Below are 15,537 nucleotides of genomic sequence, written 5' to 3'. Positions count from 1 at the left end.
TAAAATTATAAAAAAATAAAATAAAATAAAAAAAGTATATAAGTCTTCAGAACTATGAAATAACACAAAGAGAAGTATGGGAATTATGCAATGACTGAAAAATATCAGTATTTAAACAAATGTTTTCTGGCTACTTTGCATTTGGAGTCAACTGGGACCAACCTCAAGCAGAATGCATCATTCAAAATCGCACCGTAAAATTATTTGTGAATGTGTTTTTACACCAAAGGTGCTCTTTTCCCAGTATTAATGTGTAGGTAAACTGTTAGACTTTTAAAGTTTTTTTTACAGTAACTTACTGGCAACACTGTTGCCAGTAAGTTACTGTAATTAAGATTTACAGTACCTAACCGTATTTCAGTATACAGTGTATTACTGTAAAAAACAAGCTAATCAGTACACTACTGTAATTATTTTTATTTGTACTAAATATAAATTAGATTTCGTAATTTTGATATAGAATTAATTTTGTTTTTATCCTACATAAGTACTACTGACATTCAAATCAATTAGACAAAATTATTACAAAATACATTTTTTTTTATTTAAAACATTTCTTATACATCACAAAATAAACAGTCTGCCAATGCTGGGAATGATGTGTTACATTTTTACACATTAATGGGTGAGTTTAGGGTTTTGTGTTAATTTTAACTCATGCATTGTGTTAATGATTTTAACAAAGTAAATATGTCAGAAAGGTTAGCACAAAGATGTGTAAACGTGTTAAATTAACACATTATGTGCTGTCCTTCACTGCACATGTTGTTAAAAAAAAGTACATAAAATCCTAAACAAAACGTTAGCATTTGACAAAATGATTGTAGAGGCATTGGTTGTTTAGCTTATACAATATTATAATGAAATATCAACCATTACATTCATAAAACTGCAGAATATAAATACATTAAGCAGTCAAAAAGGAAATGTCCAACACAGGGCAAAACACAGAGAGAGGAAATACATTTTTATTATTATTTTTACTAAAACTTAAGAATATATATTTGTAAACAGCTTTTTGTCAATAGCATTTTCAAACATTTCAGATGAACTAAATTAAATTATGCCAGATTAAATTTTAATACTTACAAATCCTAAATTATGTCCAAAAATGCTGAGATCCATAGAAAGAAAGACTGAAATCGATGATTTTAGCCCATTTCAGCTTGTCTGCAGTGGAGGGGTTCCTGTTTGGGACAAATACACAGTAAGACACATGCAAGAAATCACTGAGTGATGATCGTTCTCCTTCCTACAGTAGTTAACCCACCTGTGCACTGATATTAGGACCTTCCTGTAACTGTAATGGTAGAGAATCTTCTGCCTAATAAAATATCAAAATAATGTAAAAATATATATAAACTTGAGTTGTTAAAATGCTAGATTTGGTATGAATGAATTAGTGAGTTTTACTGTAATGCTTACCTGGATACATTTAATCTGGTGAGACTGAACATAGAAAATGGTCCATCTTCTGATTGGTTCATTTGCTGTGTAATAAATATAATGTTTGACATGATGCAAAGGTAACTTAGCCTACTTGATATAAAGTTAGCCAATTTTATAGAGATTTAAAAGATATTGTATGCTACCTGCACCAGTGGCTCCAAAGCACTTATCACATAATGCTAATCATTTTAGCAAACTTATGTCAAAATATATAAAAAATTTGGATTTCAAGTAAGTTACAGTTTAGGCTTACCTCAGGAATCTTGCTAGACAACACTGGCGTGAATTGGCGCTTTGTTGCAGTTGCCTTTAAACACATACAAAATTGCAGTAAATATTAAATTCCATTAAAAACAATATATATAGGCCTATACTGTATATAATATGTTATAGTTTCCAAACTAATGCTAAAAAAAAGAAAAGAAAGGTGGCCGCTTTGAATTTAACAATTCAATAATCTAACAATTCAATTCAATAATCTAACAAAGTCTGTAAAATGAAACATTAGCGCAGTTTACCGTGGTAAAGTAAAGTTTGTTACCGCCATGTTGACGACGAGTATCAATCCTGTCAACACACACAGAATGTTTTTTACCTTGCTTGCTGGTCTCTCTCTCTCTCGGTGAAGTGAATTCCGTCTCTTCCCCGAACGGCGCGGTCCAACAAAAGACAGTCATTTATATCGTTTTTACCTCTTGTACACTTTCCGGCGCTTACGCAGACTAAGCCATAACGCGCGCACACGTCACACACCAGGAAGCGCGCGCCCTCAGATCACTTGGACGTGGCTGTGTATAAGAGGTAAAAACGATATAAATACTGTTCGTTTTCTCACACAAACCGCTCGTTTCGTGTCTTAGGCCATCAATGTGTACTTACGATGGGGAATTGTTTAATTTGGACTTCTCTGTGCATGCTCTTTGAGGTGGTGACCACAGACCTGCATGATATGACTGTCAGACAAGAACGGTTTGACCTAAAAATATCAAAATTGAAACTACTGCGGAAAAAAAGACACCTACATCTTGATTGCCCTTCAGGTAAGCTAAAACATACCAAAATTTAATTTCAAAGTGAACTATCCCTTTAACTGAAGCGTGAAGCGTCGCGTTGGGATTCGCTTCTGTGAACATAAACCCCGCTTGCTTTGATTGGACTCAAACATTTTGACATAGACGAGCGGGTGTTTGAGTGCTGAAGAAGCTCAGGTGAGAAGGACAGTTATCGTCGCGATGGGCGAATCATTGCAGCACCAAATTAGAGTTAATATTAGGCAATTATTTCATAACTTTAATTATATACACTCAACAAAATGTATATATTTGGTGTTGAAGGAGACGGAGCTGAGCTCCGGAAGGGTGTGTTGTGGACCTGAGGAGGCCCTGTTTAACCTCTGGTAGCCTAGTAGTGAATATTTTATGAGAAGTAGATCATAAAATCATTATCATCTGCACAGCCAAAGCACAAACAAAACAAGTTTGCTTTTTAACCGCTAGAGAGCCAAACATTACATAATGTAGGCTACCTTTAATACTCCGGACACACACCATTGAATCCTTTAAGGGAAAACAAAAAACAAAATACAGGTAGAACCAAGAATGTAAAGTTTTTCAGTGAATAAAGGTCACCTGCATTTCAGTCTGCTCCTCACACAGATTAGTTGAACGACTTCAAAGACTGTAGTACACTGCTGATGTACAGTATATTGCAGTAGTTGTGTGATGACAACAACCAGAGCGTGTCAGTCTTGTACTGACTGACTGTAAAAATCCCAAGCCAAAAGCTCCACTTAGTGGACACACACAGTTGAACATCCTGAGAGATTAAAGACACTGCTTACATAATAACACAACTCTCTACATCTTTCCGTAAACAGTAGCAGAGCTGATTATTATTTTTATTACCTGCTATTCCTGTTATCAAATTCCAGTCATTATAATAACATAAACATAATAGTCCTCAGCAAAGATATTATTGGATGAGATGTATGCTTAGGTGTCGTTGAATGTTGCAACTAAAAAATATGAATAAATAAATAAATAAATAAATAAACATATGCATGCATACACCCAAAATATAAAGTTTTACCAAAACAATTACTGTATTAAAACAAAATCAACCAAAAACAGCCATTAAATCAACTGGCATTAAAGGGATAGTTCACCCAAAAATGAAAATTCTGTCATCATTTACTCTCCCTCAAGTTGTCCCAAACCTGTATGACTTTCTTTCTTCTGCTAAACACAAAAGAAGATATTTTAAAGAAGGTTGGTAATTAAACAGTTGCTGGTCCCCATTGACATCCATAGTATATATTTTTTCCTACTATGGAAGTCAATGGGGTCCATCAGTCGTTTGGTTACTGACTTTCTTCAAAATATCTTCTTTTGTGTTCAGCAGAAGAAAGAAAGTCATAGAGGTTTGGAACAACTTGAGGGAGAGTAAATGATGACAGAATTTTCATTTTTGGGTGAACTATCCCTTTAATACAATTACACTGTAACTAAGAAACGTGATTAATAAGCTATACATTTTAAAGATAGTGAGGTTACAAAATAAGAACTGCGTGCACTATATAAAAATGTTTTCTCAGGTAACCCAACATTAACTGGTTTTATTGAAGTAAAAATAGTATTGAATATGACAGAATATACTTCATTAGGTTACACCAGCAAAAGTCATTTGTACGTGTCAGATCAGGTATCAGTAGAGAAGGGAAACCACTGCATTTGTAGGTCACCAGTTGCTTGTAGCAACCATTCTTGAAGTCAGATAATGCACTTTTAATAATTATCTGAAATTTCATCTCTCACCCTGTTTATACAATAATTATAATATCCCATGATAAGCAGCAAAAGCCTTTATTCTGTCTTTTGGTTTGTTGGAAACTTCAGCTGCTGTGTCTCTTTAGGGTATTTCTTTTCAGAGTCGCACCAAAATCAAATTTCCTTCTTCAGAAACATGATACATATGGAGCCATAGAGTGAGAAATCCTGGACTGGACTCGCACTGGATGATCAGGGCTCAACAGGGATTTACTGCCATCTTGCTGTTTATGAGAGGTTTAGCATTTTCTTATGCTTGTCAAAGAAACTATCACTATTACTGTAATAACTATATGTAAGTTACAGACATGAATTACATCAGCTCAGATCACGCTTGTTGAGGAGACGGGTGTTATTACTTCGCAATCAGACTTTTGATTTTCATCTGGCAGATGATAAAACAGACACAAATACTATAATCACAGGAGGGAACCCTTAGAAAAGTGCACTTAGCATACTTTTAAAAAGAGTACTTATAATGGAAATAATATCTACTTTAAAACAACAGATTTTTTTTGGTGCATTTTTAAACGCATGTTATTTGCAAGTGAATGAAAATGTAGTTTGAATTTATATTAAATGCAATTAGTTGCTTTTTTGACCCACTTAAGTAGTATTTTTTGTCTTCTGTTGTCTTTACATGTACTTACTTTAGGGTTAGGGTAGGATTAGGATTTGGTTGAGCGTTAGTTACATGTAATTATGCATAACTTATTGTTATTGCTATGGTAAGTACATGTAACATGTAACAAGGACACTGTTAATTAATACATGAACTAATGTTAACCAATGAACCTTATTGTAAATTGTTACCTCATTATTATTATTATAATATTTGCATGTAGTTAAAAAAAAAAAAACTTTTAAGTGCTAAAGTATTAAAAATTAAGCACACTTCTTTTTCACGAGGGAACCCAGTGTCCGAGGGACTGATGGACCAGTAAACAACAACCACCCAGAACAGCCTATGACCTATATGTCAATCACCAAGAACATCTTTGCAACCAGGAACACATTAATAACACCCAAGACAGAGCTTTACACAACCATATGTTTTCTTCACCAGCTGTGAATCATGTGAATAAACACATGATTTTAATTTAGTTTAGTTTAATTTCAGAAAGGACCAGGAAAGCAAGAACACAATGCTGAATGTAAGGTGACCCTGATGTCAAAGCACTTAATAAGGTTCTCCGGTTTCTCCCTGTTCATCTAATTACACGTAACCTGAGAGCTTCTGGTTTAAGAACAGGTAGAACATGACAAACAAACTTGATTACAGAAGAGTAAAGACATCTTCTAAACACCAACTGTTCACCAAATCTCCCCTGATAGCAAGTTGCTGTTTATACGTCAGCTGTCCCAGCATGCTCAGCATCATCTGTCTACAGGAGATTACAGTTAAGCCCTGATATTAATTAATCTGTGGATCAAGAGCTGCAGAGTCACAATCTACATATTTTCACTAAAGCAATAAATCATGTAAGCTCTTACATTATGGTTGTATGCATGTTTTAGATATTCTGCATCATGTTGTGCCTAAGAACGCCCCTTTTATTTATGGTATAAAAAAAGACATAAAGTTAAGTTATTAATAATAATTTTTTCTGCAAAGTAATATTTCGGATTAAATTTCAGGATGTATTATGATGTAGTAATCAAGCAAGTGAGTTAATATTGAATGGCGCCATATTAAATGTTTACACAAATTAAACCTTTTACGCATGTTTTTTTTTTACTATGTGTTGTGAAGCAAGAACGCGTTCGCGTGCGCGCGCACTGGTGTTTAATATGGGGAAAGCAGAGGGATAAACAACAGCGGGCCTTCGGAGGACAGCGGTGTGTTAGATAATCGGGTTTTATATATTTAATGTTTATGAGACAGGCAGATTATTCCTGTCCATCTGACCAGGGAGACACTCATGAAGAGCTCATGGCAACATTTAACTGCAGCAAACTTACTTCCAAGATGGGACGAGGAACTTCATCCTGTCGACTTTTTAAACTTGGATTATACACTTTCTGATGATAACATATGTGCATAATATTGTGACAGATGATGAGTAAATCTTTTAGGATGACTGAACCTTTAACATTTTATTCAAAGCAGGTAAGTTTTTGTTTTTATAGCCTATCATTAAATGGTTTGCATTGACAGATCAACATTGTGGTAAAAGTTATTTATTGCTGTAGTGAATGTGTTGATGAGACTTTATCTTAGTAAGCACATTGTAATAAAAGAAAAAGAAAAGAAAAAATAGGATAATTAAAGAGATAGTTCACCCAAAACTGAAAATTCTGTCATCATTAATTCACCCTCGCCTCGTTCCAAACCCGTAAGAATCTTTGAAACACAAATTAAGCTTTTTTTTAAGCTTTTTTTTAAGCTTTTTTTATGAAACCTGAGAGAGGTTTCTGTCCAGGTAACCAAAGCTGAAAATATCCAAAAAGGTTATAGCCTAAATGCATTGCAAAACTAATCCGTATAAATTAAGCGGATTAATCCAAGTCTTGTGAAGAGATATGTTTGATTTAAATGATGAACAAATATAATTTAGGCTTTTATTCACATATAGCACACATACATAGAGCACATCACACACTGTGAACAGCAGCTAGTGCGTGCACTAAAACCAACAGGTTTGTTCTAGAATGTGAGTCATGAACGAGCTTCAGTTACCAAATGGCGTTTCCTCCGAGGAGGCAAGGGGAGGCAGTACCTACTAAAAAAAGAGAGAAAAAAGACTAGGATGAGAAAATAATCCATATTACAAAGGTGAAACAATGCAAATATTTTAAAATGTGGCATTAAAAAATGTATTTTTTTTTCTAAAGTGACACCAGCAGGTAAATACAGCAGCAAGTTGCTGTTAAAGGTACCCTCTAAAGGGTGTGGTGGGTTAAGAGGGGGGTAATTGAGAACGAATGGGGGAGAGTCACGTGACAGGAGGCAATACCTCCATCGCCCTGTGATTGGATGCAATGAATCTCGCCTATTGTTTTTCGTGTGCGTTCCGAGGCATCAATATCAAGACTCCGCTTTGTATCACTGCTGCATCAAAATCAAACTTGAAATGGTCTGAAAATATGATGAATCTGGATTTTTTAAAAATGAAAAATCAGCTTGGTGAAATTTAAGTTACATCTTTGTGTATGTGACCAGTGTATAAGCTGAATGACTATTGAAAATAAGTTGACTTCTAAAAAGAACAGCTGAACATCAGATCACAAATAAAATATATTGTTTAAATTGTTACTGCCTTCAGTTATTATTTTGGAATAAAAACACTAATTTGATGAGATTATACTTGGTTTTAATAAATAGAACAATAAAAAAATATATATACTAAAAATACATTTGTGTTTATGTTTATTTAAGCAGGAAAATGTTTAATTGGGACATTCATTTACATTTGATTTATTAAACCTGAAGACTTTGCCGTCTCATTTCAGAACACTGATGTGTATGAAAGTTTGTCGATTAGTGTTGAGATGTAAATTAAAGCTGTTCATCATATAAAGCGATGGTATCTCTTCACAAGACTTGAAATAAATCACTTTTAAGATACCCTTTATAACCTTTTTGGATCTTTTTAGTTTTGGCTACCTTTCTATGAAGAGGCAGCAACCTCTCAGATTTCATTAAAAATATCTTAATTTGTGTTTCGAACCAATTGTATGTGTTTGCAATGACATGATTGTGTGCAAATGATGACAGAATTCATTTTTGGGTGAACTATCCCTTTAAAATTCTAATTAAAGTCAGTTTAGACCTATTCACATCAACACGAATATGAATTTGTATTGAAACAATTCGTCCTGCATGTTGATATTGTTGATGCCAGTGTTGCAATAAAATAAAACTCTTTTTGTTTACAGTGCTCCAGTGATTAAGCTACACATACTACTTTCAAAATCACTGCCATGCCCAAATGCCACCATGCCAATCATCAGCAATGCCAACCATGACTTCAGCAATCTCTCAGTCAGCACAGACGACAGCAGCCTCGACCTGTTTTTCACAGAAATCCCAGAGACGGAAACAGTCAAAGGTGTGTATTTCCAACGAGCCCAGCGTCTCCTCGGCATCTCGAGAGACGTGGACCACAGCAAACTAGCGCTCATCAACGTGGGAGGGGATCGCTACACGTTTCCCTGGAGCACGCTGGACGAGTTCCCGTTGTCTCGTTTGGGACAGCTTCGTCAGTGCAGGAGCCCGGATGAAATCGCCCAGCTCTGTGACGACTACGACGAGACCCGGCGAGAGTTTTTCTTCGACCGCAGCTCGGTGGCCTTCAGGATCATCTTTAACTTCCTCGCTGCGGGGAAACTGAGGCTTCTTCGACAGGTGTGCGCCGTGTCACTATCTGATGAACTTACCTATTGGGGCATCGACCCGGTTCACATGGAGCGCTGCTGCCGACGCAAGATGTTGTCCTGTGTGGAAGAAGTGGGAGAGAAGAAGAAGAAGGAAGACGAGAGGAGGCAGAGGAGGCTCGCTCTTCAGAGGCCTTTAGCTCGAGAGACGGGCTACGTCGGGCTCATGAACCGGTTGCAGGAGATAGTGGAAAACCCTCATTCTGGCTGGCCTGGGAAGATCTTTGCATGCTTCTCCATTGTCATGATTGCCGTGACCGTTATCAGCTTGTGTATCAGCACCATTCCTGATCACGATGACAGGGTTAGTGCATGACATCCCTCTTTTTATATCCATTTTTTTATATCCATTGTGTTTTATTTTATGTTATACAGTAGTCAACATTTGAAGTGGATCAAAAAAGTTCATCAAAGTTGTTCTAAGACAAGAACGGGTATTGATTTATTTAAAATCAGGTTGAATGACTCACTCATAAACACTTCAGTTGTTTCATTACTGGATGAATCAGCATTTTTGAAAGAATCTCTTGAATGAATGATTCAATGACCAATACATTTTTAACAGTCACTTGTCGCCACCTACTGGTGTAACGATATAATTGATAAAAAAAAAAAATTCTTATGTTACTTTTTTGTTACTAAATTGTTACTTTCAAAAGGTGATTTACTCAATTTTCAATCAGTGTTTATTTATCCCAGTTTCAGATCATTTAAATTACTGTAACACAGAAATAATGATACTGGTGGTGATACTTTGGTGATAACTAAGTGAATATATTTAACTACTATAATAGTAATTTCTCTCTTGAAGTAACATCAAAAGTGGAAAGCATTGGTCAAAAATATACATTTACACACACACACACTGACCACCGACCGCAACTTTCAGACATCTTTATTTTCTTTGCTCAACTGTCATAGAATGGAAAGCACTGCTCTTTTTTTTAATGTAACCTTAATATGAAATTTGTGTCATGTTTATCAAAATAAAAAAATATAGACCCACCGTATTGGTGTTTAAATACTATAGGTGTCACGATCACCAGTTAATCACGTCTTCCCTACATGTCCCATCATCCTCTTCGGTTCCCACCTGCACACTATAAGCCATCACCTGCACATCATCAATCACCATGGACACTAATGATCTTCACAGCTGTCTGTCATCGTCTTGTTATCATCTGTGTATTTAGTTCCTGCTTGTCTTCAGTTCAGTGTCTGGTATTGTTTGTGCTTAGCACATTATTTCGTGTTGTTGGCTCTCTTGTTTGACTCTCTTCGAGAGTTCTTGTTTAATAAACCTTGATATCGTCTTCAGTGAATTTCGAGTGTTACAGAATACCGGACCAGAAAAGAGAAAACAGAATGGGCGTTCTCCTCACCCCTTCTGATTCCGTCACTCGACTGGTGACCTGCTTCCAGGAGGGCCGCCAGATTGAGGAATATGTTGCAGAGTTCCTGGAGCTTTCTCATGGGGCAAGCTGGGCAGATGACGTCCTAAAAACTGTCTTCTGGCACGGACTGGACGATCATCTGCACCAGCAAGCTCCAGCATCAGCGATCCTGGGTACATTTGAACTATACCTGAATCATGTGCTGTGGACCTCCTGTCTTCGTCCCAAGCCCAGAGACGAACCCCGTCTGCACCCAGAGTCCAGAGTCTCGTCCCGCCGAGACCACCCGTCGAGAGTCTCGTCCCACCGAGACCACCCGTCGAGAGTCTCGTCCCGCCGAGACCACCCTTCCGGAGCTTCCTCACGTCATGCCTGACCAGCCTGAGCCTGTTCTTCACGTCATACTCACCACGCCTGAGCCCTCGTCTCCGGCCAAGATGGCCACCGCCTCACCACTTGAGCCCTCAGCTAAGATGGTCGCCGCCATGCCTGCCGAGCCAGAGTCTGTTCACGTCAGGCCTGCCGAGCCAGAGTCCTCTGTCCCTGGGCCTGAGTTTGTCTCCGAACCTGAGTCTGTCCCCGAGCCAGAATGAGTGTCTGAATTCCCACCCAGCCTCCCTCTCCCACCTTCTCCCATCTGCCACCTCTCAACCCTTCTTCCACCACTGTCTGTCAGCCCCTCAGCTCCTCTAACCACCTTTGGGGAGGTGGAGTCGCCATAGGTCTGCCAGCCTACAGCTCCAGCCTGGTCTGTGGATCCCCAATCTCCGCCTTAGACCTTCGCGACCAGGACTCCGCCTCAGCCTGACGGTCCATTAGCGTCTCCTTGGCTCCTACCTCCCTCAGCTCCACCGTGGCCTATCAGGTCATCAGTTCCCGCCAGGCTCCCTCGTCCCCCCGGATCTGCCTTGGTCGCTCGTCAACCTAATCTCTCCTCTGGACTGCACTCCTCTGGCTACGCCTCGTCCCTGCTCCGTTGGACTCCTCACTCCCTTCAGTTCCTCCCTGGTCCTCACTCCCTCTGTCTCCACCGTGCACCTCAGTCGCCAGAGTCAGCGGCGTCGCCATGTCCTGCCGGATCCTCAGCGTTGTCTGGGCTCGTCGGCTATCCGGCTCCACCTTGGTTTCCTCTCCCACCTACTCCACCCCGTCAGTCGGCCCCCTGGAGTCGTCAGCCCTGCCTCCACCATGGCTCCTCCCTCCGTCGTCTCCACCCTGGTCGCCTGCACAGCCTGCTCTGCCCTGTTCCCTCCTGCCTTCTGTCTGCTCTTCGTCCTCCTCCTGAGCACCCTCCCACCCAGTTTGGTCTACCTTCAGCACGAGGACGCGCCTATCGGGAGGGGGGAGTACTGTCACAGTCACCAGTTAATCACCGTCTTCACTACATGTCCCATCATCCTCTTCGGTTCCCACCTGCACACTATCAGCCATCACCTGCACGTCATCAATCACCATGGACACTAATGATCTTCACAGCTGTCTGTCATTGTCTTGTTATCATCGGTGTATTTAGTTCCTGCTTGTCTTCAGTTCAGTGTCCGGTATTGTTTGTGCTTGGCACACTGTTTTGTGTTGTTGGCTCTTGTTCTTGTTTAATAAACCTTGATATTATCTTCATCTTCAGTGAATTTTGAGGGTTACAATAGACTTATGTTTAACTTTATTACTGTCACTATATTAAGCAGTATTGAATTAAGTGTTTCTGTTGTTTCATGAAAACATCTGAAATGGTTGTGTATTTGACTAATATTGCATCTAATCCACTTCATCTGTGATAAAGTACGCAAACAGCATAAAAGCTGAAAATGTCCGACTGAACGTCTCCATTTGTAACTACTCCCCGATTACAGGTGGCAAGTCTCACCAATCGGTTAACATCCAGCCAAAGTCAAACACATCTTTTATCTCAGTACCTTCACCTGCTTTTAAACACTTTTGTATCTGAAAACATTTGGTTTTGCATAATGCTGTATGGTCTCCACAATTCTAGGTGTTGGTAAAAATGTATATTGGTAAGCGCAACATAATCAGTGCAGTCTTTCATTACATGTTTCCTTTAATAAAGTACATTGTTACAATTTCGTCACACATTTTGTAGACCATACAGTCTGCTTTAGTAATATGTTAAAATTGAACATTCATCTGATTTCTGCTTATTGTTCTTTTCTAGGGCGAATGCTCAGAAAAGTGTCGCAACATATTCATCGTGGAAACGGTGTGCGTGGCCTGGTTCTCCATGGAGTTTCTGTTGCGTTTGCTTCATGCTCAACGCAAACTGCAGTTTGTCCGAAACCCACTGAATATCATAGATGTCATAGCCATCCTACCATACTACATCTCTCTGGTTGTGGATAGCGAAGACGAATCTGAAGAAGCCGAACTTCATGGTGGTGCAAGTCGTGGATATTTAGATAAGCTGGGTTTGATTCTGCGGGTTATGCGTGCCCTGCGGATCCTGTATGTGATGCGACTGGCTCGACACTCACTGGGTCTTCAAACGCTGGGAATTACGATGCAGCGAAGCATTCGAGAGTTTGGACTCCTACTTCTCTTCCTCTGCGTAGCTGTGGCTTTATTCTCACCGCTCGTTCACTTGGCAGAGAAGGAATTCACTAAGGGAAAAACCACCGGCCCTCACAGCTTTAGCAGTATTCCTTCTTCCTATTGGTGGGCTATTATATCAATGACGACTGTCGGTTATGGTGACATGGTCCCGCACAGTATACCTGGCCAGGTTGTGGCCTTTAGCAGCATATTGAGTGGTATTCTCATAATGGCTTTTCCAGCTACATCTATCTTCCATGTGTTTTCTCGTTCATATCACGAGCTGAAACGTGAACGTGAAATGATTTGTAAAGACGAGCGAGTGGCCATCCTGGATGCCAATGCTAAAGAAGACGCCCAGAGATTGTTAGAAAGACGCTCTTTTATTTCGGCCAATGAGCAATGACACAACTGCTACTGCATGCTGCAATGACATCTGATCCATTGGTGCATATCTCTGTAAATATTCTTATTTTCTTCATGTAATTCTTACCCCCGGTTTCACAGACGAGGCTTAAAGGATTATTTGATTTCAGAATTAAAATTTCCTGATAATTTACTCGCCCCCACATCATCCAAGATGTTCATGTCTGTCTTTCTTCAGTCGAAAAGAAATTAAGGTTTTTGAGGAAAACATTCCAGGATTTTTCTCCATATAGTGGACTTCAATGGGGTCCAACGGTTTGAAGACGAGCATTTGTGGTTAAAAAGTATATAAATGTTTATTTTTTTAGAAAATGAGCGATAGTTTGTCTAGATAAGACTCTTATTCCTCGGCTGGGATCATGTCGAGACTTTGAAGTTGCACTGAAACTGACATTTGGACCCCATTGGACCCCATTGAAGTCACTATATTGAGAAAAATACTGGAATGTTTTCCTCAGAAACCTTAATTTCTTTTCGACTGAAGAAAGAAAGACTTGAACATCTTGGATGACAAGGGGGTGAGCAAATTATCAGGAAATTTTAATTCTGAAGTAAACTACTCCTTTAAGACTAGTTCCAGACTAAAAAGCATGTTTGAGCTGTTTTAACTGAAAGCAACTTGCACTGGCATATCTTTAAAGGGAATTATGCAAAATTCAGTGTGTGTTCACAACCACCCTATAATGGTAGAAATCCACCCACTCCTTTTTTTAATCCCCATAAATCATAAGCAGTGTATCAGAACAAGTAATTTGCAGATTGTAGCTTTTGTGACATCACATTGCACAGGCCCCGCCCACGACTGCTGATGGACTCCGCTCTATTAGCTTAGACTCCGCCTTGAATGAGCTGTACACAGTCCGCCATGTTTATCAGCATTTAACAGCAGCATTCAAGTAAAAAAAAAAATATTCTAAAGTTATTCAATCATGAGCAGTGATTTATTTTCTGTTTTTCTTTAAACAGCATATATAGCAATAGGTACTGTATATTACGCTGCTTTCACTTTAACACTCAGATTTAATATACACATGCGATTTCTATACTTGCTGTTTACGTTCACAGACATAACCAACTGTGTTTACGTGAACTTTGTGTGTTTTTGACATATTAAAAATAAGACGTGAAAGAGATCTTTCATCTGACATCCAGCTTTCTGTGCGCGTGCTTCGATGTGTGCACTCAGAAAACCATGTATCAGAAGTTTAGACTGATATGGCTTTAAAACACATGCAGACAATAAACTTTCATGATGGTGAAGAATTGCAATGTCACGTGAGCGTGACCATGATAGAGATGATAATAAAAACCAAACAGATGTTTTGTTAGTTTTTGGCAGAGTATTGGAGGCACGAGCTGTAAAGGCTCTGCCCTCTTCTGGAAAGAGGGGCGGGGAGCAGCAGCTCATTTGCATTTAAAGATACATGCACAAAACAGCATGTTTTTCTTATCACTCAAAAATTTACAACATGGAAAAATAAATGATATTTGAGGTATTTTGAGCTGAAACTTCACAGACACACCTGAGACTTATATTACATCTTGTAAAAAGGGGCATAATAGGTCCCCTTTAAATATGTCAAAGCCATTGTTTTGTCTGAAGATGCACACCAGTAATGGGTTTTTTTTTCTAAGGCATGTGTATAAAAGATTCTTAAATATCCTAATTGAACAAAGGCCTAATCCTGGCTTAATCTAAGCCCTGTTTGTGAAACCAAGTCTAAATCTGTTGGAATGCGATTTCTGTAATAAATCAATAAAAGAAGTATCTGTATTATTAAAATTGAATTGGTTCTTTCACAATATACTGAAGTTTTGCATATTGATGTGTTCCTTTGTCCTTAAACACAGAAATGTGAATGAAAGTATATGTATATTTGTGTGTGTGTTTTACCTTTATATTGTGGTTCAAATAATTCATTTAGGCCACAAGTTACAGCCTTTTAGTTTCCTTCAACCTGTTGGTATTTATGGTTGGTTGTTTGTAGGGGTCGACCGATATATCGCTAAGACCGATATATCGGCCAATAATTGGCATTTTTTAAATATCGGCATCGGACGATAAGTTTTTCAGTTTGGCCGATGTGTTGGAAGCAGGACTTATTGATATTTGTGGTTGGTTATTTGGACAATTATTAATCCATATTGCAGAAATCGCAGTCAGAATCAGATTCTACAAATAATTTGTACCTATTATTTGAGATCTTCCTTTGACACAAAAGAAAAAACGAATAAATTAAATAAATTAACATCTTTTTAAGCATACTTAATGTACCTGGTACAATAAATACAAATATTGTATGTAGTAGTAAACCAAACTTCTCATGTTTTTTAAATTCTGCTTGATGTTTCTAATGTCATAAGAGTCGCTCAAAAACAAACATACACGTTAGACTAAAGTGACACAATTAAAAGAAAAGCATGTTGCCTTAGTCTATGTTTGTTATCATGTGGCATAACAGAGCCAACAAACTGTCTTACCCTCTTTAATCAAATATGTCTAATCTTATTTCCTATATAAC

At 38.4% G+C, this 15,537-nt stretch overlaps 1 protein-coding gene across 2 annotated transcripts; it reads left to right on the top strand.

The window, feature by feature from the left end:
- Window positions 1-6,116: 6,116 nt before the first annotated feature.
- kcng4b (potassium voltage-gated channel, subfamily G, member 4b) lies at window positions 6,117-14,794 on the top strand. 2 transcript variants are annotated; one of them, XR_013820418.1, is made up of 4 exons: window positions 6,117-6,384; window positions 8,154-8,955; window positions 12,216-13,247; window positions 13,436-14,794. XR_013820418.1 is itself a non-coding variant. In XM_079864951.1 (3 exons), the coding sequence occupies exons 2-3, from the start codon at window positions 8,215-8,217 to the stop codon at window positions 12,993-12,995; spliced, it is 1,521 nt and encodes a 506-aa protein (XP_079721077.1). In that variant the 5' UTR covers window positions 6,117-6,384; window positions 8,154-8,214; the 3' UTR covers window positions 12,996-14,794. The 2 variants fall into 2 exon arrangements, 1 of the variants encoding a protein (XP_079721077.1); XM_079864951.1 differs by having other exon boundaries at window positions 12,216-14,794.
- The last annotated feature ends 743 nt before the right edge of the window (window positions 14,795-15,537 follow it).

Source organism: Squalius cephalus, assembly GCF_949319135.1.
Source record: "Squalius cephalus genome assembly, chromosome: 3".
Lineage (NCBI taxonomy): Eukaryota > Metazoa > Chordata > Actinopteri > Cypriniformes > Leuciscidae > Squalius > Squalius cephalus.
The sequence above is the reverse complement of the archived record's forward strand: the minus strand, read 5'-3'. Positions and strand labels throughout refer to the sequence as shown.

Excerpts from the sequence above, each read along its gene's own strand:
- kcng4b (XM_079864951.1), top strand. The coding sequence starts at position 8,215 with ATGCCAATCATCAGCAATGCCAACCATGACTTCAGCAATCTCTCAGTC. Across the intron at positions 8,956-12,215 it reads TTCCTGATCACGATGACAGG|GGCGAATGCTCAGAAAAGTG; the intron begins GTTAGTGCATGA and ends GTTCTTTTCTAG.